The sequence below is a fragment of the Lynx canadensis genome, chromosome B2, assembly GCF_007474595.2.
Source record: "Lynx canadensis isolate LIC74 chromosome B2, mLynCan4.pri.v2, whole genome shotgun sequence".
NCBI classification, from domain to species: domain Eukaryota; kingdom Metazoa; phylum Chordata; class Mammalia; order Carnivora; family Felidae; genus Lynx; species Lynx canadensis.
In genome coordinates, this window is record NC_044307.1 from 80,553,218 (window position 1) to 80,580,760 (window position 27,543).

Below are 27,543 nucleotides of genomic sequence, written 5' to 3' on the forward strand. Positions count from 1 at the left end.
AATGGCTAGCAGATGAAAATAGAAATTTTGTCTAATAATTAACAGACCCAAAGTCCAGAGCAGCAATAAAAATTAAATTTGCCTTTAATAGCATTTTACAAATTGTTTCTATCTTGCCCATAATTTCAGTTAAAACTACACTAAGGACTTTATGAACACCACCCTCCAAAGTATTCAAGATACATTATGGACAAACTTTTGTGGACTTTCTAGAACCTGAACACCACTTACAACATTGAGTTGTTAAAAAAAACTCACAAATGCACCCTTAGAACATAACCTATTTGAGAGCTGGGGACTGCCTATATTTAAAAACTACATCTTCATTAACAAGTACTCTTAAGAGTGCCCTCAACGCTGTTACCAAACATGCTGAAGGCAATGCTTTTCTGTGATTCTATGTTCTCATCAGGCATTATGATGATAAAATTATCTACTAGAATCTGTGAAGTTAGCTAGCACTAAGTTATATATTGATTTTGCACTGACAATTATTTCTTGGGTTTTGATTAGGTGGACAATTCTAAGTAAAGGTTTTTCTCATTTCTATCACTGTTACTTGGGCCCTGAGCTTTTCTATTGAAACGGTACATAAAATATTTCAACATTATGCATATTCCTGGAATAATTACATTTATAGTGACTACAAAGCTAGACATGTAATACCTTCAAAAGATATACAATTCAAAGCAGAGCAAACATTAAAATCTGAAGATCCTTCCACTTGACTTCTGGAAGAAAATCAACTGATTTCTGGCTTGGACCCTTCCTTCCTTAAAAAAAAAATCTATGGAGGGTTGTTTCCTTTTTTATTTTTAAATCTTGTGTATATTTGGGAGAGAATGGGATAACAGCATATCAAAGTGGTTTCAAAGCATCCTTTCCTCTTCAAATAACATCCAGGAACAAAGATGTAATCTCATTTCTTCATAACTATTTGACTGAAATTGTTACTTTCACTGAGCAACATTTAGGACACAAAGTCAGTCACAGAATGGGCAATTCCAGTGCATCTTCTATGAATGACATTCTCAGCAAACTATTTGAAGAGCTCTACTTTCCCTTTTCAACTCTTATCCCTGTTATCATTCTACCTAAGTAGAAATAGAGTACTCAATAAATGGTACTGAATAACTAGTAATACTCACTGGAACTTAAAACACCATCTTTTATCCAAAAATGTCAAAGGGCTATGCAGAAAAGTATCACAAATTTACAAAAAAGAAGCCGAGGCATGAGAAACAACAATAAGTTATTTCCCTGTAAAGCAGGTCATATGGTGAGACAAGGGGCTGTGACTTCAGTCCCTTGAACTAAGCAGGATACAGTCTGAAAGTCTAGCTATATTTATACTGAATTTATAAGGATCAAAAAAGGAATGAAGGGTAAATACAAAATAATCTTTTTGTAAACAATTCTTAGATTATACCCAATGCAGAATGTTTAATGAAGCAGCAGAGTCACAGCTCTTAAGACACAAAACAATATTATAACTCAAAGTCAAATATGTACTCATTGGCCAGATATATTCGTCTGAATATAAGAGCTGCCAATGCCAAAGTCAAGATGACAATCAGGACAGCGGATCCGCCATGATCAGTGTGGTTGTCTCTTGGCTGCTGGCCCTGGATCACATCTGGGGAAGCAGACGACCGTCTTTGACTCTGCTGCTGGGCTCGGCGTTGTCGAGGGCTCATGGAGGTATTCTTAGCTACAGGTTGAGCAGGTTGTTGAAGGGATGCTGCTGAGGGGTTCTGGGCTCCGTACTAGAAAATTTTAGGGAGTTTTGTTTGAAACTGGCGAAGAAAACTTGTATATATATCTATTGTCCATTCAAGAGTACACAGAATCTGAGAGCACTAAAATACAACTAAAGGCAAAACTACCAAGCTGAATGCTGGGACTAATTACTCACCCTCCTGAATAAGCCAACACCACAACTTATTCTGAGTACTCACCAGGTGGAGGAAAAATTTATTAGCAACAAATAAGACGAGGATAGAGTTTAGCCATTTGCTCTATAGAAGGCCTTCTACTCTCTTTCATGTGGTAACTCCAGCAATATCTGTTAAGCATCTGGACACCTCACTTCTTGTAGGAGAGCCAAGGAAGAAAGCAATGTGATTTCTTTTCTGCTAGAAAATCTGCCATCCTAAATGGCAAAAAAAAGTTTAACTCCTAACAGTGTGCCTTTCATGAACCAGGTCTCTTCCAACATGATCTTACTGTATCAGCATGCTTCCACCAACAATCACGGAGCATAGAGCATAATTTCAAACCGTGCATTCTTCACAGCAGTACTGTTGTAAAAATCAGATGTAGTTTTCAAACCAGGCTTATCCTTCCTCATAACTCCTGTCACCTGAACACAAGTCTAGAAGAACCCTTTACTGTGTGTTTGAATTGTGTTACTTTATGTATGTAAAGCATACTTAGGCATACTAGTTACCCCCACAAAGCACAAGGTATCAACTGCTTTCTCTCCTTTCAATGACTGCCTAGGCGGTCAAGCATAACCATAATGTGGTACCAAGCGATTCAAAATCTTGAATAACAGTTTATAGATAAGAAAGCTCTATAAAATATGAATTCTATTTATATAGACACCTTAACTCTTTTATTTTTTTTTTAACATTTATTCATTTTTGAGAGTGAAAGAGAGCATGAGCAGGGGAGGGACAGAGAAAGAGGGAGACACAGAATCTGAAGCAGGCTCCTGGCTCTGAGCTGTCAGCACAGAGCCTGATGCGGGGCTCAAACCCACAAGCTGTGAGATCATGACCTGAGCCAAAGTCGGATGCTCAACCGACTGAGCCATCCAGGCACCCCTAGATACCTTAACTCTTAATAACCCAATGGCCTTTAATTCTTTTACTGAAAACAACTTTATACTGGTTCTATTTGTGCCAACACCCTTTCAAATAAAAAATAAGAATGCATGTTTTATTCAGAATAACTATAAAAACTGAGTAAATATAAAACATTAAAGTACTTTCCATCAGAGAAAATTTCAATATTGAGTAGGAAAAATAATCAAATAATATAATTCAAATACTTTTTTTTTTTTTTTTTAATTTTTTTTTTTAATTTTTTTTTTTCAACGTTTTTTTATTTATTTTTGGGACAGAGAGAGACAGAGCATGAACGGGGGAGGGGCAGAGAGAGAGGGAGACACAGAATCGGAAACAGGCTCCAGGCTCTGAGCCATCAGCCCAGAGCCCGACGCGGGGCTCGAACTCACGGACCGCGAGATCGTGACCTGGCTGAAGTCGGACGCTTAACCGACTGCGCCACCCAGGCGCCCCAAATACTTTCTTTAAAAGATAAGAGGAGGGGCGCGGTTAAGCGTCCGACTTCAGCCAGGTCACGATCTCGCGGTCCGTGAGTTCGAGCCCCGCGTCGGGCTCTGGGCTGATGGCTCAGAGCCTGGAGCCTGTTTCCGATTCTGTGTCTCCCTCTCTCTCTGCCCCTCCCCCGTTCATGCTCTGTCTCTCTCTGTCCCAAAAATAAATAAAAAAACGTTGAAAAAAAAAATTAAAAAAAAAAAATTAAAAAAAAAAAAAAAAAAAAAGATAAGAGGATGGGCTTTGCCCTGGCAATAGCTATAAACATTAGGGAAGAAACTGCTGATCTGAGTTACCTACAGAAGAAATTACATTTTAAATCTGACATTCATTTCAGCATTAAAAGGTTTAAATCAGGGCGCCTGGGTGGCTCAGTTGGTTAAGCGTCCGACTTCAGCTCAGGTCATGATCTCACGATTCGTGAGTTTGAGCCCCCCGTTGGGCTCTGTGCTAACAGCTCAGAGCCTAGAGTCTGCTTCAGATTCTGTGTCCCTCTATCTCTCTCTCTTTGCCCCAACCCCGCTCACACTCTGTCTCTCTCTCTCTCTCTCTCTCAACAATAAATAAACATTAAAAAATTTTTTAAAAAGAGGTTTAAATCATCTGAGTTTCTTAAAACTATCCTTTGGAAGCACTCATACGTAATGACCCATAACACAGAAGTAGAAAAGGAACTACTGACTTTTGAGTTAAAAATATAAAAGTTAGCGCTGATACTGAATTAGAGCTGCACAAACTTGGACTTCAAACTCCAGGACTCCCAGCAACAATACACTCATTGAAGAGAAGAGATCCACAAAGTGGCAGCATTTTATGAGGTCTGACACTGTCACAGGCATCCTATTATATCTTAATAAATACTCATTGGGTTGAACTGAGTTACAGCAGCCAATACAGTAACATTCCATTTAAACTCTCCCATTCTTCCAACTACTCAGCCAAGAAGTTAAAAGTGTCTGATGCAGCAAAAGTGCTCAAGGCTTGCAGGGAAAGCTCTTAAGGAAAATAAAAAATATGAAGTTGCTATCAATCCAAAAACTAGCACAAGAGATTGGTTCAGTTCAAAGCTTTTCTTTTCTTTATTTTAAATACCTACTTTCAGAGACAGGGAGTGTGGGCACGCACACACAGGAGCAGGGAAGGGGCAGAGAGAAGGGGAGAGAGAGAATCCCAAGCAGGCTCTGCGCTGACACATGGGGCTCAACCTCACGAACTGTGAGACTGTGACCTGAGCTGAAATCAAGAGTCAGACACTTAACCGACTGAGCCACCCAGGCGCCCCAAAGCTTTTATTTTATACATGTTATTTTTTCCATTAGTTTGAGGGGAAAATACAATGCCCATAACCCTGACTAGATCAGGGAGCCTTATCATTACTAGGCTGGCTCTACCACTTGGGAGATGCAGAGATGCAAGACCCTAAGCAAGTTATTCAACCTAAGGCTCAGCTCCTTCATCTGTACAGTGAGGATAATATCCAGTTCTGTAGTTACAAGGATTAAAGGCAGTGATGATATAAAGTGCTTAGGATACCCAACAGCCGATTAAATATTAGTTATTATTAACATTGTTACTATTAACATACCCCTTTGGAGACACTATATTTTGATTTTTAAAAAGTCATTACTTAGGACAGCTTTTCAGACCTCTGTTGGTATCATTAACATATTTAGAACAACACCTTAAAACACTGACCTTAGATATTTTAGTACATGCACTTAATGAAAATACTCATATAGACATACTGCTTTAATGTAATGAGATTCCTCTATTTCAGATGCCTTTTGATGTTTATTTTCTTTTTTAGAGAGAGAGACAGACAGTGCAAGCGGGAGACGGGCAGAGAGAGAAAGAGGGAGACACAGAATCCGAAGCAGGCTCCAGGCTCTGAGCTGTCAGCAGAGCTCAATGCAGGGCTTCCACTCACAAACCGTGAGATCATGACCTGAGCTGAAGTCGGATGTTTAACAGACTGAGCCACTCAGGCGCCCCAAGATGCCTTTTAGATAATATATTACTGACTAGTGGTGCAATATAAAATTCTAAAATTTTTCCTATTTAAAACAATCACATTAAGGGAACACGGTAACAACCCCAAGGTTATAGACCCAGAGGAACCTAGACTATTTGGAGTTTAAGAACTAACTGGACAAAATCTTGGCAGTTCACATGGAGTTGGCTTTAGCATTTTCATAATGCTGTGTATGTTTGTTGGTAGGACTTGTAAATCTTTGCTGTTTACCTAAACTTGTCCAAACACGCCTATCACTGAATACAGACTTAAGTCGTAACAATTTCCATCTCCTTAATTAAGATGAAGTGACCATTTTGGGGAAGATAGAAGTATATGATGCTGTATTTAATTTAATCTAATTAATTTTAAAAACCATCACAGTCACAAGTAAGTCCCCTGTAATACATACAAATTTTCTATAATAATCTGGAATAACCTGCATCTGTGAAGGAAGTTTTGTGTGTACTTTTTAATACAAAATGAAACAGTTTATTTGGAATCTCAATCCCTAGGAAGAGGGAAAAAATCTGACAGACTGGAAGAACATAAAACTACCATCAGTATTCTCCCCAGTCTACACAGCTAAAAAAATCTGCATCAAAAAGCAACAGATGGCCTGATATTATCTGCTGTATTTAGACTTTGGGCAATCTCTCGCCCCCTCAAGGCTAAAAAAACATAGCTTATCTGGGATTTGATGTATAACATTTTAGTGAATTTATATTACACTTGCATATAAAGCAGCCACCCCTAGCCAAAACCAAGTTTCAATTACTTCCACTGTGATCAATTTATATAATCATATTCTGAGATAAATCTGTATGTAAATATAATTAAAAGCTTAACTTGCAACTGTAGACAATTTATTGCTTATCACTGTTTTAACCAGAATTGGTATCAATTACCTATACCTATTAAAAAGAATTCTAAGTTTTATGTACTTTAAAATCAAAATGTATATCACTGTATGTCAACTAAACCGCAATAATAAAAATTGAAACAAATCAAATCAAACCAAAATGGAAAATACCACTGTAATAATATTACTGACTGTCCAATGTAATTTACTTAAACTTCTTGACTTCTTTACCTATATTTCTAGTATTTTTTAAGTGCCAATTCTAAGATTCACTTATTCAATCAACAAATATGTACTGACCACCTAACTATATACAAAGCACTAGGCCAGGCACTGGGGATACAGAGCAGTAGAAAGACAGCTCTGATCCTCAAGGAACTCAAAGTCTTGGAAGTAATATAGACAATAAATAATTAATAATAAAATAAATTACAAGTAGAATAAGTATAACTGAGATATGCAACAGAGGGACTTGACATAGATTTAAAAAGAGACTGAAGGCAGATTTAAACACATCACAAATATCAGGAGACTGTCCTTACAAGTGATAAAAGATCACCACCCTCCTCTCTATAATAGGTTGGTTCCATTTTTCAAAAACTATAAAATAAAAAACAATTAGAATTCTAAAGGTGAAGAGTAATCTAAATATTTTCAAATATTTCTTTTTTTAAAATTTTTAAATGTTTCTTAAAACATTAAAGTGCGAGTGGGAGAGGGGCAGAAAGAGAGGGAGACACAGAATTGGAATCAGGGTCCAGGCTCTGAGCTGTCAGCACAGAGCCTGACATGGGGCTCGAACCCACGAACCGTGAGATCATGACCTAAAGTCGGACGCTTAACCAACAGACCCACCCAGGCGCCCCATCAAATATTTCAAGGTAAAACATTTACTGACTAAAACAAACTCATAATATCTCTCTGCAATTCATAAAAATACATGGAGATCATGTACAAATGATTTCACTCTCCACATATACTTTTTCCTTGTACCTCCATCACCAGTTCTCCAAGTACTTCCTCCAGAGCACCCTCCCCCTGCCTTCCCTTTTCAACCTATTCTCTCTGTCCATCTCACTCTCTGAGAAGGGAGAGAACAATCACTTAGGACTATTCAGTCCCACTTTATAGTAAGTTATTCCTGAGGAAAGGGCAAATCTGTGTTTGCCAGCTTCTATTTCAATTTCCCTGACCCTTTAAGATCCTCTCTAAAACTGAAGGGGTGGGGTGGGGGGGGGGGAGAAAAGATGTGGCTAACTCAACCAAATAATCTGTTACCAAAAAGACAGCTCATCTTTTATATTTAGAAAGGGAAGTCAATGTTTTCCCCCATAATTCTAATTATTTAGCAACTATCCAGTCACATTTTCTTAATCAATCTTTGATGACCTATGCCCACCAATATTTAGATAACAGGTCAGAGCACAACTAACAAGACACATAGCATTCATCTAATCTTTCATTTAGCAATTACTTACTGGACACTTACTATATGCAAGGAAGGCAGTGCTGTCTAATAGAACTTTCTGAGATGATAATGTTCAATACCTATGCTGTCCAATCTGGCAGCCACAAGCCCCATGTGTCTATGGGTTACTTGAAATGTGGCCAGTGCGACTGAGGAACCGAATTTTAAATTTAATTCTGAATAATTGAAAATATAAATTTAGATAGCTACACGTGGCTAGTGGCTACAGTACTGGGCAGGGCAGGTCTAATGCAAACCTTTGGCTCTAGTCCTTTATTGAGTATCTTAACGTGGCTTAACAAACCTGCCAAAGATACAGTGCCTATTTAGAAAGTGGCCAATGTATGTATAATTTGTTTTATTCAGAGTGTAGTGCTGTATGCTGTATAGTTATATAGTTATATACTATAACCAGCTTTTCAGAGAAATCAGAGAATTCTGGAGGAATGACAGGACCAAAAATTATTCAGTTCAGCTCCATTTAACAACAAAGAAGGCTTCAAAAGTATGAAAAATTTGCTTAAGACAATAAGATTCATTAGAGGGAAGGGTGGGCTGGAGTCCACCTATCAGGAGAATCAAAATATTCAGATATTTCATCTAGAGATCTCCTCCTCCTATTGCAAATAATGATATTGATATAGACATACATATACATAAAAGACAAGAAAGAGCCATACCGATGTACTGGCTGTAGCACCCTGGAATGTTGCAGGTATATCATCCTGTAAATCATTTAGTGAAAAAGAGTGGTTTAAGTCCGATTCAGCGATAGTCTTTCCAGATGAATTGACTTCTGCCTATAAAATAAGATAAACCCAAGAGCATATTACAACAAATATACAAAATAACCCACAGGCTACGAATTCTCTCTTCGACTTATTTTTAGGAAGAAACACAGACAATACTGCTCTCAAGGAGCCATTATTTGGTAAGAGACAAAGCTAACAGCCATGGTTCACAATCCACAATTCCAAATTAAGTTTTTGGTAATTGCCAGGCGAAGCCTGACAGATGAGGTTATTAACAGTCTTTGTCCCACATTAGTGTAAATATTCCCAGGTTTGCTCAGGGAATGTTAATAGATTTGATTATGGGATACTGCCCCAGATGTCACTGCAGGTGCTAAAATATGGTATACGTTTGATATTTTCTAAAATCTGGAATTCGGATATACAAAACACATCTGGCCCTATAATTTTCAGAAAAGCAACTTTAAGTACAATTGGAATCCTCAGAAGAAAGAAAAAAACCAACACTTCCTAAGCACCTCCTCTTCCAGGCAATACAATAAATAGAAGGAAAAACTTCCCCTGAGAACTGGATATGAAAGGACAGACAGGATACAAGAGAGGTGAACAGGGAGGAAGCAGCATGTTGCTTAACGCAGGTTGACATTTTTTAATAGAGCTAATTAAATTCCAGAAGTAATTATATGCAATATATGGGGGAAAAAAGGACATCAGAGAGATATGCCAAAATATTATCAGCAGTTATTTCTTGGGGATGGGATTATTTATGATTGTTATTTCCTTCTAAATTATTATACTTTTGGGGCACCTGGGTGGCTCAGTTAAGCATCCAACTTCAGTTCAGGTCATGATCTCACAATTTGTGAGTTTGAGCCCTGCGTCAGGCTCTGTGCTGACAGCTCAGAGCCTGGAGCCTGCTTTGGATTCTATGTTTCCCTCTCTCTCTGCCCCTCCCTTGCTCACGCTCTGTCTTTATCTCCCAAAAATAAACATTAAAAAAATAATACATTATTATATTTTTATAATAATTTATTAAGTATCAGGGACAGTTCTAAATACAATATACTTAAGTATTAACTCACTCAATCCTCATAAGAATCCTACAAGATAAGTAACATTATTATTTACAGATAAAAAGGCACAGTGGCTAAGTAATACATCTGATGTCCTACTATTAATAAATAGCAAAGCTGAGATCTGAACCCCAGCATTATATACCAGAATCCAAGCTTTTTAAAAAAATTTTATTTTATTTGAGAAAGAGAGAGAGAGAGAGAGAGAGAGAGAGAGAATCTCAAGCAGGTTTTATGCTCAGCACAGAGCCTGACACAAGACTCAATCCCACAACCCTAGGATCATGACCTGAGCTGAAATCAAGAATTGGCTCAACCAACTGAGCCACACAGGGTGCCCCCAGAATCCACGCTTTTAACTGGTATGCTGTAATGCTTTTGTGAATGTATGTTATTAGTGTCATAATAAGAAAAAATGATTTATAAAACCTTATTGCAACAGAACTATATTCTTTTACTTTCTATCCAGAATTTCTATCCAGAACAAAAGGATCACATAATTAGAATTTATTTACGAATTTAGAGTACCTTAAAACTGATTTGTCTAGCCAGTTCCTTGGCTTCCTGGTCAGCTTGGCTTGAGTCACTTCCAGATTTTAAAGGCAACAGGACGTCCTTCATGGCACAGCCACATCCCTCACAACAGAAATCTTGGGATCTGGTAGGAAATAATTTTTTTGATGGGTATAAACTACATACTTGAATGGTAATTCAAGACACTCAACTACTGAATGATTAAATTTAAAATAAAAGAACACTGGATAATTCCATATCATATTCATCTACATGTAAATTAGATAATTATGGCAATAATTAAAGTTCTGAGACAAATATACAAGTTAGGTTGCTGTTAAAAAAGAAACTCATGTCACTTATATCTCAATTTTTAAAAATCTAAAATAAAAAAAAAAATCCAGGGCTTAGGTTCCATTTTTTTCTAATATACTATCTAAAGAAAACTAAGCTTTAGATCTATACAACAAAACATACAAAATGTCTAATTACACTGTCCTCAAGGTCACACTTAAAACTATGTTAAGCCTGTGGGAAAAAAGTCCATTATAAAGTTTAAATTATGTTTTAGCAGAAACATATATAAAACAGTAAAGAAACCATTAAAAATAGAATTTACAGATACTTCCAGGGAAAAAATTCACAAATCCTATTCATCTAAATAGCAGTATAGGATTCCACTCGTATGTGGAATTTAAAGAAACAAAACAAATGAATACAGGGGAGAAAAAGAGAGGAGCAGATCAAGAAACAGACTCTTAACTACAGAGAACAAACAGATGGTTACCAGAGGGAGGTGGGTGGGGGGATGGGTGCAATAGGTGGTGGGGATTAAGGAGTGTTCGTGCTGGGATGAGCACTGGGTGTCCGTATGTAAGTGTTGAATCACTGAATCCTACACCTGAAACTAATATTGCACTGTATGTTAACTAGCTGGAATTTAAATAAAAACTTGGAAAAAATAAAAATAAAAAAATAAATAGCAGTATAACTCGAAAGACAGAGAACTTGTTTAAAATCCAAAAGCTGAAATTTACCACTCACTATATTAAATAGACTCAAGATAAACCTGTTAACTAGACTATTTCCTAAGATTTATTTGTTTTTCTATGTTTTCATTTTCCCCTTTGTAGTCCAGATAAAGCCAAAAGTGCCCTAAAGTTCACAAGAGTACTAAGGATTTGTAGGACTAGAAGTAAATATGTATAATACACAGGAGTATGTATTACATTGCTGAACTTAAAAAAAAAAATTGTTTTATTGTATTTACAGTTCAACATACTAAAAGCCTTAGGTCTTGAAAGAACATGTTATTGAATTTATTAAATAACTTCACATGAACAAAATATATGTAAAAGTAGTATGACTTCAGTACTTGTTGATGAATGTTTGTTTCACCAGAAGAAGGACTGCTGTCCATATCCTTTTGAGAGTCAGTTGTATCCAAATTATTTGCTTTAAAATGTGTCCACTTTTAACTGAGAAGTCAGATGAAACTTAAAGGGGAATGTTTACTTTTAATATTAGCTTATCCACAAGGACAATATGCTACTATGGATGAATACAAAATCATGCTTTTAAAAATCCTCTATCACAGACTAAGAAGCTAGAATCTTACACAGAGAAGTCTAGAACAAAAAAACAAAGTTCTTTTTTTTCCCTCCTTATACATGAACTAAAGTATCAACACAGAAAGCCAACAAAGAAAAAAAAGAAAGCTGTATGTTCAAAGTACATATTATAATTTGCGATTAATAGCTAAAGTAAGGTATATCCCCAGAACCGGGCAACAAGGTTTACAAAGAAAAGTTGGGGCACCTGTATCGCTCAGTCAGTTAAGCAAGAGATTCTTCATTTCGGCTCAGGTCATGATTTTACAGTTTGTGAGACCAGGCCCCACATCAGGCTCTGCACTCATAGCACTGAGCCTGCTTGGGATTATCTCTTCCTCTCTCTCTCTCTGCCCCTCCCCTGCTTGCACACACATGTATGTGCACTCTTTCTCTCAAAATAAACAAACAGAAAGAAAGAAAGAAAGAAAGAAAGAAAGAAAGAAAGAAAGAAAGAAAGAAAGAAAGGAAGAAAAGCAAAGCAAAGCTGTTGATGAAAACCAAAGAGTCTATCAAATCTTTCAGATATTAAAATTTATTTGACTTAACAATATCTATAGAGGACGTATTCTGGACTGTTCTAGACTATGATATACTAAAATTTAACTAACATAAAATGCCCAAGAGGTAGTAAACAGCAGAGTCCAGGGCAGGAAAATGATCAAGATCAAGAATTACAGAATGTGAGTACTTTTAAATACTCTTCTTTACCTCAGTGCAATTTTGGAATCTTTAACATTTGTTGAGGGATGGGTATACTATTCTAGCACTGGAAATCCTCATGATAGGATTTCTTATAAGGTCCCTTCTGTATGCACACTGATTAAAAAAATAAACTGGATTAGAAGTTGTTCTTAAAAAAAATTAATCAGGGGCACCTGGGTGGCTGAGACATTAAGCATCCGACTTCAGCTCAGGTCATGACTTCATGGCTTGAGAGTTTAAGCCCCACGTCGGGCTCTGTGCTGACAGCTCATAGTTTGTGGCCTGTTTTGGATTCTGTGTCTCCCTCTCTCTCTGCCCTCCCCTGCTTACACTCTGTCTCTCTCTCTCTCTCAAAAAATAAATAAACATCAAAAAAAAAAAAATTAGTCTTTGCACTACTCAAAGGAGAGGCTACTTTGAATCTGATGACTAATTTGGGTTATACAGACAGAATGCCTCTGAAAAAAATGAGAAGGCAATACACCAGAAAACTACAACCTGATAAAGAAAACCTCCTTTATTTTGGATCACTTACTGAGCACTTGCTTTGAGCCAGATACTGTAGATGCAAAGATCAATAAAATGGATTCCCTCCCTACCCTCAAAGAGTTTTTAATCTTATTATGAAAAGCTATATGTAAATATTTGAATTGTTTTTTTTCATCTGTAATACTGCCCAAAGGGACACAAATAACCAGAACTGTTTTCTTGGAGAAGATATTTCCCACTGTAGGTTGATATAATCAACTACTCTCGAAAACTGGACAGCATGAAATAATTTTTAGACTCTGGTCATCCCTGAGTAATAAATTGTTACAAATGAATTTCTAAAATAGCAAAACTAAAACTAAGACTAGATCTTGTAACCAAGGTGACTCACAAAGTAAGAGACAAACCCTATCTGCCTACTGCCATTACCCAGAAAAGTATTTCAATCCTAACAAAGAGTGAAATGCAAGACTTACTTTTTGGCAAGCGCTCTTCTTTCCTCTGGTGTGTAATCTAGAGAACCTATGGCTCCCTCTCCTTTTGTTGGCATAAACCCGATGATGGCTAATAATGCTGTTCTTACTGAAATAAAAAGTAAACATCAATCTAAGTTGTTTTGTAAAAGGAACTGGGTTTACTCTAGAAGGAGAAAAAAGACACATAGGCTTTCACTGAAGAGGTGCAGGTAGAGTGGCTGTATTAAAATGGGGCACCTGGTTGACTCAGTTGGTAAAGCATCTTCACTCTTGATTTCAGCTCAGGTCACGATCTCATGGCTCCTGAGATCAAGCCCTGCGTCAGGCTCCATGCTGACAGCAGGGAGCCTGCTTGGGTTCTCCCTCTCCCTCTCCCCTCTCTCTCTGTCCCTCCCCTGCTCACAATCTCTCTCACACGCGCACTCTCTCTCTCTCAATAAATAAATAAATAAAAATAGAAACTTAAAAAAATAAATAAAATAAAATGATGGCAAAAACCAAGAGAGGGAAAGAATTTTTATTATTTATTCAATATCATCAAATTATTTATCCAAAACAGCTTCAATCTCAAAAGGGTGTTACACTTTATAATTATGAATTGATTAGAGTTACAGAATAGAAGATTTATATTCACTTTAAATTAATACTCACTACTCCACGAAGGCTGCCAAGTTTCAGGATGATGTCCTGAGATGCTCAAACAGATTTTCTTGCCTACTTCAAATCGTCCATTAGCCTTAGGAATAAATAAGGCATTTAAAAAACTATATATGTGTTTAATATTGTATACTTTATAAGTATAAATATATTTTACAAGTAAATAATTTTTTTTTTAAATTCTTAACATAATCTCCAAGGGGACACAGATTTTTGTCCTCTTATAGATACTCCACAAATATTGGTTGAAGTCTGAAAGAACAATAAAAGCTGTTTTTAGAAGTTGTAGCACCTAGGGGCACCTGGGTGGCTCAGTCAGTTGAGCGTCCGACTCTTGATTTCAGCTCAGATCATGATCTTATGGTTTGTGGGATCAAGCCCCGCATTCCACTTTGTGATGAGAACACGGAGCCTGCTTGGTATTCTCTCTCCCTCTCTCTCTGCCCCTCCCTCACTTGCACACACCCACGCATGCTTTCTCTCAAAATAAACAAACTTAAAAAAAAAAAGGGTTGTAGCACCATTTTGAAACTGAGTTGCATAACTGAAATCTACATACATAATTGATGTATAAAGATGTCCTGATGTCCTACTCTGAGCCCAGTACCGCACAAGGCCCTGTGAAGGATCTAAAAGAGAAGATATACAGAGGCTAGAATAGAACCTAAGAACTTGGTGTTACCTAATTAGATATTGGTGCAGAAGGCTCTGACACTGAAGTGATTTCCATAAGGATGATACAATTTCATAAGACAGGAACACAAAAGAGTCAGATCAGAGATAATGATTTCAGTTTTGGACATGGATCTGTTGTCTTGGTAGAAGAGCTATGGATGACGTATAGCAGATAGGCAGAAATAGAGACATGCTGATGTCAGACAAGAAACATTTTTGGTATCTGCCTTAACAGAGATGACTGATGAAACCATTTTATAGAAATAAGAGAAAACAGCTGAAGTCTGAACTTGTAGAATATCCATATTTAAGGGAAGGATAAGGAAGAAGAAGCATGAAGTTAGAATACAAGCTCTACATGGCCAGAGAATTTAACTTATTCTCTGCCACACCTACAGGGTACATGACATATATTTAACAAATACTTGTTGAATGAAGATTGGAGAAGACTTTTCAAAAGAGAGGAAGTGAACCAGAAAGAGTAAATACTGACAATCAGGAGGGCAGGGCTGATTCTCAGCCAGTGTGTTAACCATGACCATATATTGGGTAACTACTGGAATTATTTCTATACTTCCGGTGAAAGCTGCTGCCCCAACTATTCCTCCCCGCCAGTTTCTCCATGCACCAGCCCCGCCCCTGGACCACTTGGCTCTCCACATGATCTAGCAACTAAAAAGGGACTCCTAACACAGTAGGGCACCCCCCAGGACTATCCCCAGCATTAACAATTCTCAACATCACCTAATGTGTGTTAAGCAGCAAATTTTATATGCTAGGAACTTTATATTGTGATTATATTTACCATACACAAGCCTTGACAGATGAGAAAAGTGAATTTCAATGAGATTATATAACCTGCCTCTGGTGTAATGGCAAGAGCAGTGGTCAGAATCCAGGTCTACTGGCTCTGAAACTAATGCTCTTTCCACTACACCAAATATAGGTAAAAGCAGCATTAGTTTGGTATTTATTAATGAATACCTTGTGTTTCACCATTTGCCACTCCATGTGTGTCAGATATTTAACTTAGACGGACTGGGATGAAGACCGAAAAGGGGCAGCGGGATTTTTGAAACTAGTCCCTGAAATTGGTGTAGTAAGCATGTAGAACCAGACTGCAACAGACTAAACTTGAGTAAGGATGTCTTGAACTTATCCAAGAGAAAATACAACAGTTTAAAGAGGTAGGAGAGACATAGAAAGGTTTTCATTTTTTTCAATGTTTGTTTATTTTTCGAGGGAGAGAGAAACAGAGTGCAAGTGGGGAAGGGGCAGAAAGAGAGGAAGACACAGACTCTGAAGCAGGCTCCAGGCTCCCAGCTGTCAGCACAGAGCCTGACACAGGACTTAAACCTGCATACAGTGAGATCATGACCTGAGCTGAAGTCAGATGCTCAACCAACTGATGCACCCATACCCCCCAACAGAGAAAGGTTTTTGTGTTTTGTTTTGCTTTTTTCAAGGTTAGGGGATACTTAGACATACTTGCAAATTAAAGAAACGAGGGAAAGAATGCTGAACAAATAAGAGAGAATTTTACTCTGAAGGAACAACATCCCAGGATAAATAAGAGAATACTGGATCAACAGCTTTCTTTCACATGGAGGTAAAATATGTGACGACAGAAATTCTAAGATCTAAACAGAGATAACAGAGGGGTGCCTGGGTGGCTCAGTCAGTTAAGCATTCAACTCTTGATCTCAGTTCAGGTCATAATCTCATGGTTTGTGGGATCGAGCCCCAAGTAGGGTTCTGCACTGACAGCTCAGAGCCTGCTTGGGATACTCTCTCCCTCTCTCTCTGCCCTTCCCTCACTTGCACATGCCCACGCACACTTTCTCTCTCTCAAAATAAGTAAATTTTAAAAAATAGTAATAATATAACTAACATTTATTGAGGACTCTGTGACAGCTCTTACTTTAAGAGCTGTATAGGAAAATGAGGAAAGGAGTGTAACAAAGTTGAGAAGTTGAAGGAAATGATGCGATTAAGAGATATAATAACATTACCCTCTACTGAGTACTTACCAAGTGCCAGACACTGCCTAGCACTTTGCATACATTAATTCATTGAATCCTATCACCTACACTATGGCCACTATGCATTCATTAGCATCAATAATTCCTAGGAATTATTTTTTGGGGAAAATAATTGTACTACCAAGGCGTGGTCCCCAAAGACAAAATTATAATAATGTCCCACTTTATTTCTTAATGAAAATGAGTATGCTAACCACACTCTGTAGTCGCCATGAAGAGTTAAACCACAAGTATTGCAAAAAGCCAAGAATTCTTACCGTTAAAAGAATAATGCTTGGTGGTTTCATGGGATACTCGGGGGGCAGTACTATTCGTCCATGATAAACTCCTCCATCAAAATCAGAATCTGGGGGCCCTCTAACTGTGAAGTGCCATTCAAAAAGGTTATCCTGAACAAAAAAAATAACCAGCAAGAAATTAGTAACATTAAAAGGTCTGATCATCTTTATCGAGGAGTATCAGAAATATTCCTAGATGAGAAAAATCAAATGTTTCACATTATTACTAAAATAGTTTCTAATGCACAAAATGTCTCAAGTATAAAAGTTATAAATAAAAGTTATTAATCTAGTTTCCATGTCCCACAAGAGCTAAAATTTAAACAAATGCATTTTAAAAAGCTGAGCACTGTTATATATTCATAAATTAGATTCCAGATTTACTTAAGCTGGAAATTAATCCTTGAATACTAATTAGTGATAATTAGTATATAATCAAATAATTACTGTAAAATTACTGTTACTGTTTTAACAAACTTTAAAAAATTATCCCTCATGGATGCTTAAGAGCCTATTTATTTATAAGTAGTCAGTAAGATTAATAAATATGCTATCAATATTATCTTAGAGTTCCCAAGTACTTTACAGTTTACAGTGTGCAAAATTACATTTTATTCTCACTAATGTCATGGAAACCAGACTGAGCACATTTAAATACAGATGGGAAGACTAAAAAGAGATAGAGATGTTTGTGCAAAAAGCCTAGACTAACTGCAGAGGCCCCTCAAGGAGCCAGATCTTTCAAAGTATAAAGAGTTTGGGGTTCTTTCCATTCCCCCTCCCTCCCTCATACTCAAAACATAAAACCAATTTAGCATCTGAGACCATTTTACAGAAACCGGAAATTTGCTTCTAAAATGTCAGATTCTGAATGGCTAATGAAATAAATACTTAGAAAATATAGGGAGTAAAATATGTCAATAAACCACATCAAACACATCTGTAATGACTCAAAGCAATGAAAAAACAATTTTAAGTAATTAGTTTAAAATATTAAAGTATTAGGGTGCCTGGGTGGCTCAGCTGGTTAAGCATCTGACTTTGGCTTAGGTCATGATTTCACAGTTCATGAGTTCAAGCCCCACATCAGGCTCTCTACTGTCAGTGCAGAGCCGGCTTCCTATCTTCTGTCTCCCTTTCTCTGCCCTCCCCCACCTCGCACATTCTCTCTCTCTCTCTCTCTCTCTCTCAAACATAAACATTTAAAAAAATAATACCATGTTTTAAAAAATAAATAAATAAAAATAAAATATTAAAGCATTAAAATCCACACGTAAGAGGAGTGCCTGGGTAGCTCAGTCGGTTAAGTGTCTGACTTCGGCTCAGGTCATGATCTCATGGTCCATGAGTTCAAGCCCCATGTTGGGCTCTGTGCTAACAGCTCAGAGCCTGGAGCCTGCTTTGGATTCTGTGCCTGCCCCCCTCTCTGCTCCTCCCCCCACTCGTGCTCTGTCTCTCAAAAATAATTAAATGTTAAAAAAAAATTTTTTTTTTAATCCACATGTTAAGACATGGGAGATAGAAACTTACCTCTAATGGCTGTGCATGGTAATGATCTGTTGGATCTTTCAATTCTGCTGCTTCTTTCATTAAACGTTTAACAGCTAAAATAAAATTCATAAGATAGAGACATTTAAAATACACTTTTCCAAGAGATTAGCACAAATTCACAAACCTAATGAAAAAGTTCCTATTTCAATAAAAACTGTACAGAGGACTAGTTCAACTGGGTATATGGTTAAAGTTTAATTATGGGATAATGGTAATAATCAGAGAGGGGAAGGACATGGCATTAGAAGAGTTATATATTAAATTAAATACTTAGGGCAGTCTCATAAAGACACTATTTTTATTTAATACGCATTTTCATAAACACTAACTCATGTAATCCTTAAAACAATGGAAGACTCGGTGGCTCAGTCAGTTAAGCATCTGACTCCTGATTTTGGCTCAGGTCATGATGTCATAGTTGATGGGATAGAGCCCCACACGGGGCTCCTTGCTGACAGCGTGGAATCTACTTGGGATCCTCTCTCTCTCCCTCTCTCTGCCCCTCCCCCTGCTTGTGTGCACCACCTCTCTCTCTCTCTCAAAATGAATAAATAAACTTTTTACAAAATTCCCATTTTCCAGACTAAGAAACTGAAACATGGAGAGATTACATAATTTGTCCAAGTCCAGACAGCTAGTCAATGACAGCTGGAATTCTAACACAGGCATTCCAACTCTATTTTGTTAAAATATCTGTATTAACAAAAATGTGCCCTCTGGAATTCATGCTTATGAACGGTAGACCCTGTATCTTCCTATACAGGGAGGATATCCTCTACCTCTTGGGAATTTTCACCCACTATTTTGCATTAATTTAAATGGGACTGTCCCCAGGAGTCACTAAATCTCCACAGCTCTAATTGATTTTTTTTTTTAAGGTATGCTCCAATGTTCCACGCCCAATGCCAGACCCTGACGGAGATCAACAGTCACATGCTCTACCAACTGAGCAAGCCAGGTGCCCCTTGAATTCCTTTCTGAGAAGACTCTTCAGCTTAATTAAAACCTCCAATCAACTCACCCCATAAATTTCTGTAACCACCTATATCTATATTCACGTCCTTCTTTATCCATACCTTTGGCTCTTAGGAATTCCTCATTTATACTCCCCTAATAAAATATAATTCTAGCTGACCCAACCCAACCATCTTCTTATTTGGTATCTATACCCAAACAGCTGAGCATTACTGAAGGGGAGGGTAAAAAAAGTCACAGAGGCAGGCACACTGATGTCATTACAGAGTTATTATCGACAACTTCCACCAGGACACAATGCCACCCAACGTTCCGGAATTTCTCTGGTAAGCCAAGCAGCCCACTCCAGCCAGCACCCCAAGACTATTTCACACCTGTTTACTCCTCATCTCACTCCTCTTTCACCTCTTACAGTTAATGACACAGCCTTTTACTTCCACGATAAATGACTGTCAGCAGCCTATCACAACCTACAAATCCTATCTGTACCTGTACCCTCCTTCCTTCCCTACTGGTTCTTAAAGGTCAATCCTTTGATCCCAGCCCCTCAAACCTCAAGCTGTAGGTGCTAAAAAAATGTCAGGATACTGGTATAGGACTGTAATGCCAGGAAAAAACCAGGTAGCCCATGGCTCCCCAAAATTCTGCTTGAAAACCAACTGATATAGTTCAATGTGCTATAAGAGAAGTATGTACCAGGTGGGCACCTAACCTGACAGCAGGCAGAAGAGAAAAGGAGTCAGGCAGGCACTGACATCTGAAAGACAGTGGGAATTATGCATGGGTATGAATAGGCAGAGGAAACAATAAAAGTAAAATGCATAGAGGTATAGGTATGGAATGAAAGAGGTTAACTGAGCACACCTCCCACACACATACAACCAAACAGTTCAGTATGTATCAGGACTTCTGCATAAAATTTCCTTTTAATCAAGGGTTCCTAAGTGGGGGAAAGAGTTCATAACTCACTATCCTACTCCATAATTATTCGTTCTTTTCTATCTCCTACATCAAACTAGGTCCTTGTAGGCACAGACTTTGTTCACTTGATCAAAGTATTTGAACATCAAATAGTTACTGAGTTCATCATATTAGATGTTACAGCTGCAACCAACATATAGTTTTGGTTATCAAGGAGCTTGTAGTCTTGGGGCAGGTGGTGGAGGTAGGGGGCAGGGAGTCAAAGAATGGAAAAAAGTCTAGTGTCTAGAACATGGGGGGAAATGTATCTTAATGTTCACATACATGTTTCTAATCTAGTATTTGTCATGGTCCTCAGCTTGCAATGCTGCTCCCACTCCCACTCCCCATCTAGACAGGCCTTAAGGAACTTCCTTAGGAATGTCTTCCAGACAACTTCCCTTGTACACCCCGAAGAATGACTAGAGATGCCCATCTGATAGATAAAAATCTCTGAGGAGTCCTGGGAGGGGAATAGAGACCAGAAATACTCTCCAAGTTAGTTATTCTAATGGTCAGTCCCATCCGGAAGCCACTACTGTAGAAACTAGGTTGAGACTCCTTGCTCTAAGCCCTAACACTCTGTATTTTATCTTTTATAAAGTTTATAAAATCTCACTTGTAATTACTTAACACCTGTCTGCTGTGAAACAATTTACTTCACTGCAGGCTCCTCAGGGCTTAGCACATAGTAAACACTCAAATATTAGTTTAATTGAATTTTACTATCATCCTCCCAAAAAATCTTTCCAAGCATCTGGTTAAAAGCAATGGTTTTCAAACTTATTTGACAATAAAATCCTTTGTTCAAAAAAAAGCTTAATGAGAACCTCAATATGTACAACAGGTAACAGAGCTGTTTTGGTTGGGGATGGAGGGGACTTCAGGCTGTTTACGCCCTTCAACCTAGTCTATCGAAGGGGCCCATGGAACAAGGATTGAAAAACCTTGGTTTAAAGCCACAGGAAAATATCATTCTTTCAAATTAATATTATTAGATATAAATAAAATCATGGAAGCTGCTATGAAGTTAATTCATTTGGCTGCTGTCGGCAATCAAAGATGCCATGGAGATTGTTTTTCTCTTCATTTCTCATCAGCTGGCTGAATGATTAAGCTGAAGAAATCTATTTTATGTTACTGCAAACTCTTTCCACATTTTCTCCACCTCTCCCCCACTCAGCTCAATTCAACAGGAAAGAAAAAAAATAAACACCCAGTAGTACTTGGATATTATGAGAGATGTTAAGAAAGGATCAGAATTAAGAACTGATAACAATTGAATAAAGGAACAATCTGTGTTCAACAGCTAAACATACTGATTTTCATAGTTCACAGACTACACAGGCACATACCATGTGAGAGCTAAAGCCATGTAGCCAAATAGAAGGTAATATTAGTCTAGTGTTCTCATAATCTTTTTTTCCCTGAAATTACATTACATATATTATACATGCCTTAGTGCAAAAGAATATGGACTCTGAATTAGAGCTGCATTAAACCTCTGGCTCCTATATTCTGTAGCTCTAAATCCTTAAATAAATCACTTAATCTTATTCTGCCTCAATGTTCATATCTGTCAAATGGGAGTCAATAATATCTTCACGTAATTCTCTTTTCCTTCCTCTCCCCCACCTCTTCCCCAGGTCACAAGTTATTGTCAGAAATAGACTGGGATATAAGACCCTCTCAAAATTCTCCCTGGTTCAAAACCAGACAATGAGGGGACACCTGGGTGGCTAGGCAGGTTAAGCGTCTGACTTCAGCTCAGGTCATGATCTCACAGTTCATGAGTTTGAGCTCTGCATGGGCTCTGTGCTGACACCTCAGAGCATGGAGCCTGCTTCGGATTGTGTCTTCCTCTCTCTCTGCCCCTCCCCTGCTTGAGCTCTGTCTCTCTGTCTCTCTCTCAAAAATAAATATTGAAAAAAATTTTTTAAAAACAACAGACAATGAGCATATATAGCTGGCCTCATGACATGGCTCCCTGGTTCCCAAGGAGAACTATCACTACAGGATAGTCAAGTTTCAAACTACTGCTTGGCAACTAGGTCTAGAACATGGTCTGCCACTCCTGATACTCCATCTCTTGTTATCACATACAGAGAAAACTTTCCGATCATCTCCTCTCTTATCTCTTTGCAAGATTATTCAAGGAATTCTACCATGGTGAGACACAATATGCCAGGGAAGGAAAGGAGATGGGGAATACCTGCATGCCTGCTCTTGTTCTTTTCTACGGAGACCACAGGATCACTCTGGATCCAAACTCTAGGCTCTATGGGCCTAGGCATTAGCAATAGCAACCTTCAAATACCCAGGCTCTACCTCTCTAGGCTTACATTGGGCTTTGAAGACAAAGCCCCAACTAAAGGGATCTTTTACAGGTCTTTTACTGTCTCTCAAGCATCTATTTCTCTTAGAAAGAATATATCTTGGGCTCCTGGGTAGCTCAGCTGGTTAAGCATCAGACTTTGGTTCAGGTCATGATCTCACGTTTGTGGGTTCAAGCCCTGTGTGTCACGCTCTGTGCTGACAGCTCAGAGCCTGGAGCCTGCTTTGGGTTCTGTGTCTCCCTTTCTGTCTGCCCCTCCCGGGCTCGCACTCTCTCTCTCTCAAAAATAAATAAACATTAAAAAAATTCTTTTAAAAAGAAAGAAAGCAAATATCTTAATATAATCAATCTCCAAAGCATGGGTAAAATGCAGAAGGAGGGTATATTGGGGATATGAACCCAATGTCTGCTCCCCAAGTGCCTCTTCCTACTCCCATAATGAAGGCACTTAAGCAAATGTTTAAAGACTAGTGTTTCTGTCCAGAAGGACCCTACAAAGGTATCCATTCAACAAACATTTAAAAAAATGTCCAAGTGATGGAGACCGAATAACCAAGACCTGCTTCTTGCCTTCAAAAAACTCACAGTGAGAAAGATATTAAAACAATTGAAATACAAACACTGACCAAGTATGTACAAACATAGGGACTACCTTATAGTCTACCTAATTGCTTAAGATAGCTGGACAAGGCCGAATCTTAAAGAAGCTTGAAGAATAGGAATTTCCAATGGATTAAAGGGAAGCCATGCCAAGCAGAGCTTCCAACAGGGACCAAGGCATACAGGTGAGAAGAGCTACTCCATCTGGATAGTCACTTGGGCGAAATGGATACATGGCAAAAATGCAAAAGAGGGAAAAAAAAAAAAAAAGCAACGGAGCACAGTTGTAGTCTCGACTAGGTTGGTGAGAAAGACAAGGATCAAATCGTGAGCAGCCGTGTAGACCAAACTGAACACTTTACTTTTAATGTTATCCATAGCTATTAGGAAGACATTGAAATGTTTTCAATTTAAGGACTGATCTAATCAGTTTTGTTTTTTGTTTTACTGGAGCTGGTGACAAAAGTGACTGAATAGATAAATATGTGTGTGTGTATACTGGCACCCATGCAAGTATGCCTGTGTGTGTGTGGGGGGGGGGGGGGGGTGGTGTTCGTTCCAGGGTAGGGGGTAGACTAAGGAGTAGACCGAGAGATCAAAGATAATTCCCATGGGTGCCTAGTTGCTGTCAATCCTGGAATAAGGGATGAGGGGACTCTGGAGGAGGAGAGTAAACTGATGAGTTTGGTTTTTTATTACCTCATAGAGATTTTTTCAGTGTGGGGGAAATCTGGGTGAAGACTTTGAATCACCAGTAATTCCAGGTATACTACAGCCTAGGAAAAGGGCTGAATTGGACATTAAAGCTTGAGAATAATTAGCATGAAGGTCCAGCCAACACTAAGGGTATATGGATAGAACAGCTCCCAGGTTTCCGGTGCAGACAGTGGGTGCCTTTGCTCCAGTCTCTCACCAATCACCTCCTGAACACGGCCACAGACCCCTTCTGAAGAAAGCTACCACAAGAAGTTCTCTACACATAGGTCACCCTACTTTGTATTCTGAAATCCTACCTTGGCCAGAGCAGACCCAAAAAGGGATCAGGGAGCTTGATCCAGAACAACCACTGATGGGCTAAGTCAGAGGCTTAATGAGGTAGCTCCACACAGAACTTTACCCCTAACCACAAGTCCATTCCAGAAAAATCACAAAGAAATAAGTTTTCCCACTTACAAACTGAACATACGTACTAGCCACATACTAGCACACTGGCCCTTTACCAGTTATGTGTATTCTCCTAATTGTGCCATGCATACGTCTAATTAGAAAGAGTTATATCTCTTCCATTGTGAAGTGCTTTTAATCACTTTCTTTCACATATGGATTACTCTAAAAATACCACACGACTGAGAATAAAACAAAGGAAGCATTTTCACCATGTTTGCTAGCATTTCTGGTAAGTCCCATATCTCATCTAATTCACCTTCACCATGAACTACAAATGATCCACAGAGTAACTAATAAAAAAGATTTTAAAAAATGATCTCAGGTAGAACACCACCACCACCTTTGAGGAAATGATACCAAAAAGAGGAAGCAATTTACAACACAGCATGAAGCATGTCCACAAAAGCTCAGCCAGCTGACAGATCAGATACTTTGGAAATGCACAAAATTCCGGAGAATTTTTTTGTTTGTTTATTTATTTTGAGAGGGAGAGCACAAGCAGGAAGCGGGGGAGGGGCAGAGAGAGATGGGGAGAGAGGATCCAATGAAGGTTCTGTGCTATCAGTGCAGAGCCGGACGTGGGGTTCAATACCACAAACCATGAGATCATGACCTGAGACGACATCAAAAGTCAGACACTTAAGGGACTAGCTACCCAGGCGCCCCAAAATTCTGGAGAATTTAAAAGCTTTTCATAACCTCAAGCATGATAACCTATCAAAACTGAGCAATGTGTAGACAGTGCAGGGCCTAGTTGAGATTCCCTCTCTCCCTCTCTCTCTCTACCCCTCCCCCACTTGTGCTTTCTTTCTCAAAATAAATAAACTTAAAAAAAGAAAACTGAGCAATGTGCTGTTAAAAACAATGTCTTTGGATCCACCAGTTTTCCCTTCCAAGCTGCATTATTACTCATATTTGCATTATTCTCTGGACACTCCATCAAGTATCTCAGCTGTCCTAAGGAACTTGGTATCCTGTGACCAAGGTACATTTTTTTTAATTTTTAAAAATTTTTTAATGTTTATTTTTATGAGAGAGAGAGAGAGAGAGAGAGAGAGAGTGGGAGCAGGAAGGGGAGGGGCAGAGAGAGAGGGAGACACAGAATCTGAAGCAGGCTCCAGGCTCTGAGCTGTCAACACAGAGCCCCATGCGGTGCTCGAACCCATTAACGGCAAGATCCAAGATCGTGACCTGCGCCAAAGTCATACACTTAGCCGACTGAACCACCCAGGAGCCCCCAGAGTCACCATACATTTTTACCCATATAGTTTTATTTACATCTACAACAATCTAGGGGCGCCTGGGTGGCTCAGGTAGTTGAGTGTATGACTTCAGCTCAGGTCATGATTTCACCGTCCGTGGGTTCGAGCCCACATCAGGCTCTGTGCTGACAGCTCAGATCTGTGCTGGAGCCTGCTTCAGATTCTGGGTCTGCCTCTCTCTCTGCCCCTCCCCTGATCACGCTCTGTCTCTCTCTCTCTCTCTCTCTCTCTCTCTCAAAAATAAACATAAAAAATAATCTACAACAATCTAAACAATTTAAGCATTCTACCATCTATCCTTAAAACCAAAGTTTTCTTTCCCTCTTTGTCTTTTATTTTCCCCTCTTTCCCCTCTAGTGTTCTTAAGAGATGGGGAATGGAGAGCCATTAACCAAACTGAAATTGAATTGTATAAATGCATCTCTTGGAAAGCCCATAGCCTTCACTAGATTTTTAAAGGAGTCTATGGGCCCATACATGGTATGACCCATTCTACACACTTGGTCACCTAAGAACATTTCTCAGCCTGAAAGCACTCAAGCTAACAAAGCTCTGCTTAATCAATAACCTCAAGCTTTTCCGGAGTTTCTACATATTAAGTATTTTTTAAAAATCAAAGACTCACATGTCCGCTCCTTCCATAAAGATGCTAATCTTACTGATTCCTAATGAAAAGATGCTTTCTTGTAATGAAAAAATAAGCAGCAGCAATATTTGGCCAAACCACCACTAATATTCTAGGAATATCATTTAGAGCTGAACTGTGGTGTTTGTCCCTCCTGACAAATTTATCAAGGTACACATAGAATAAATACCATTTACAGAAACTAGTGGTTCATTTCCAGCCTGCCTTAATATGAGAGAGCTGCTTGATTTTCGTGCATCTTCATAATGCACCAGAAAAGAACTTGAGGCTAGGACTGTTTGGGCTGTTTTGTAAATGAAGCAGGGGCACTAAGTACAGAAAAATAAGTCTTTATGACCGAATATAGATATATATCATGTTAGTCGGCATGGCAAAAATCATGGTTAAGCACTAAAGGGCTTGGCTCATCTAACTAGTTTTCTTAGCGCTTTGGTTAGTTGGTTTAATACAGAGTATTTCCTCTAGGTCTTTAATTCTATTTGCCCCCAAATGCTGCAAAGGCGATATTTAAACAACCAAATCCTCACGTGTAAGTGAGTGAAACAGCTAATATAAGTCCGGTGGCAGCGACGAAAGGATAACGACGGTCGGTGTTCAGGGTGCAGGTACGGACGGCACGGCGCTGTTAACTATTACCCACGGACATCATCTTTACATCTGTTCTTAGATATGAGTTTATGACCCAGCACTACGCAACCAACAAGAGGAAAGGGAAAGTCCAGGTGCTGCTGGGAACTGGCCAGTCCCCGGACTGGCAGCCGGTGCCCGCCCGGCCGCCCTGCGGCCTGCACCATCCCGGCAGGCGGCGGTCTCGCGTAGAGCGCGAAACCCGGGGCGGAGCCGCGAGTGGCGGCGGACGCGAGGGAACCGCAGCGCCCGACCCGGGGTCCGGGGTCACTCAGCCCTCCCCGGCCCACCCGCCGGCGCCGCCCACCGCTTCCAGCCCTGCTCACCCGGGCTCTTCAGGTTGTAGCGGGTCTCCATGGCGGATCGCTGGCCCGGCTCCGGCCTCCCGGCCAGCCGCCTCCACCTTTCCGCGCCGCCGCCGGTGTGAAAGCGCGGCTCAGGCCGATTGGGCCAGGCCGAGGGAGC

General features: G+C 39.1%; 1 protein-coding gene across 1 annotated transcript; it reads right to left on the reverse strand.

Moving 5' to 3' along the window:
• Positions 1-66: 66 nt before the first annotated feature.
• UBE2J1 (ubiquitin conjugating enzyme E2 J1) lies at positions 67-27,543 on the reverse strand. The gene is made up of 8 exons (XM_030315962.1): positions 27,405-27,543; positions 18,486-18,559; positions 16,935-17,066; positions 13,955-14,039; positions 13,304-13,409; positions 10,039-10,168; positions 8,366-8,485; positions 67-1,766 (listed from the first exon to the last, which is right to left on the reverse strand). Exons 1-8 carry the CDS (start codon positions 27,433-27,435, stop codon positions 1,488-1,490), a joined length of 957 nt encoding a protein of 318 aa, XP_030171822.1. The 5' UTR covers positions 27,436-27,543; the 3' UTR covers positions 67-1,487.

Bases quoted from the DNA above. Each gene is read 5' to 3' on its own strand.
- UBE2J1 (XM_030315962.1), bottom strand. From the start codon at position 27,435: ATGGAGACCCGCTACAACCTGAAGAGCCCGG. The intron at 18,560-27,404 runs GTGAGCAGGGCT...ATTTTATTTTAG, and splicing joins CTACAACCTGAAGAGCCCGG to CTGTTAAACGTTTAATGAAA. The intron at 8,486-10,038 runs GTACTCTAAATT...CTTATTTTATAG, and splicing joins CTAGACAAATCAGTTTTAAG to GCAGAAGTCAATTCATCTGG.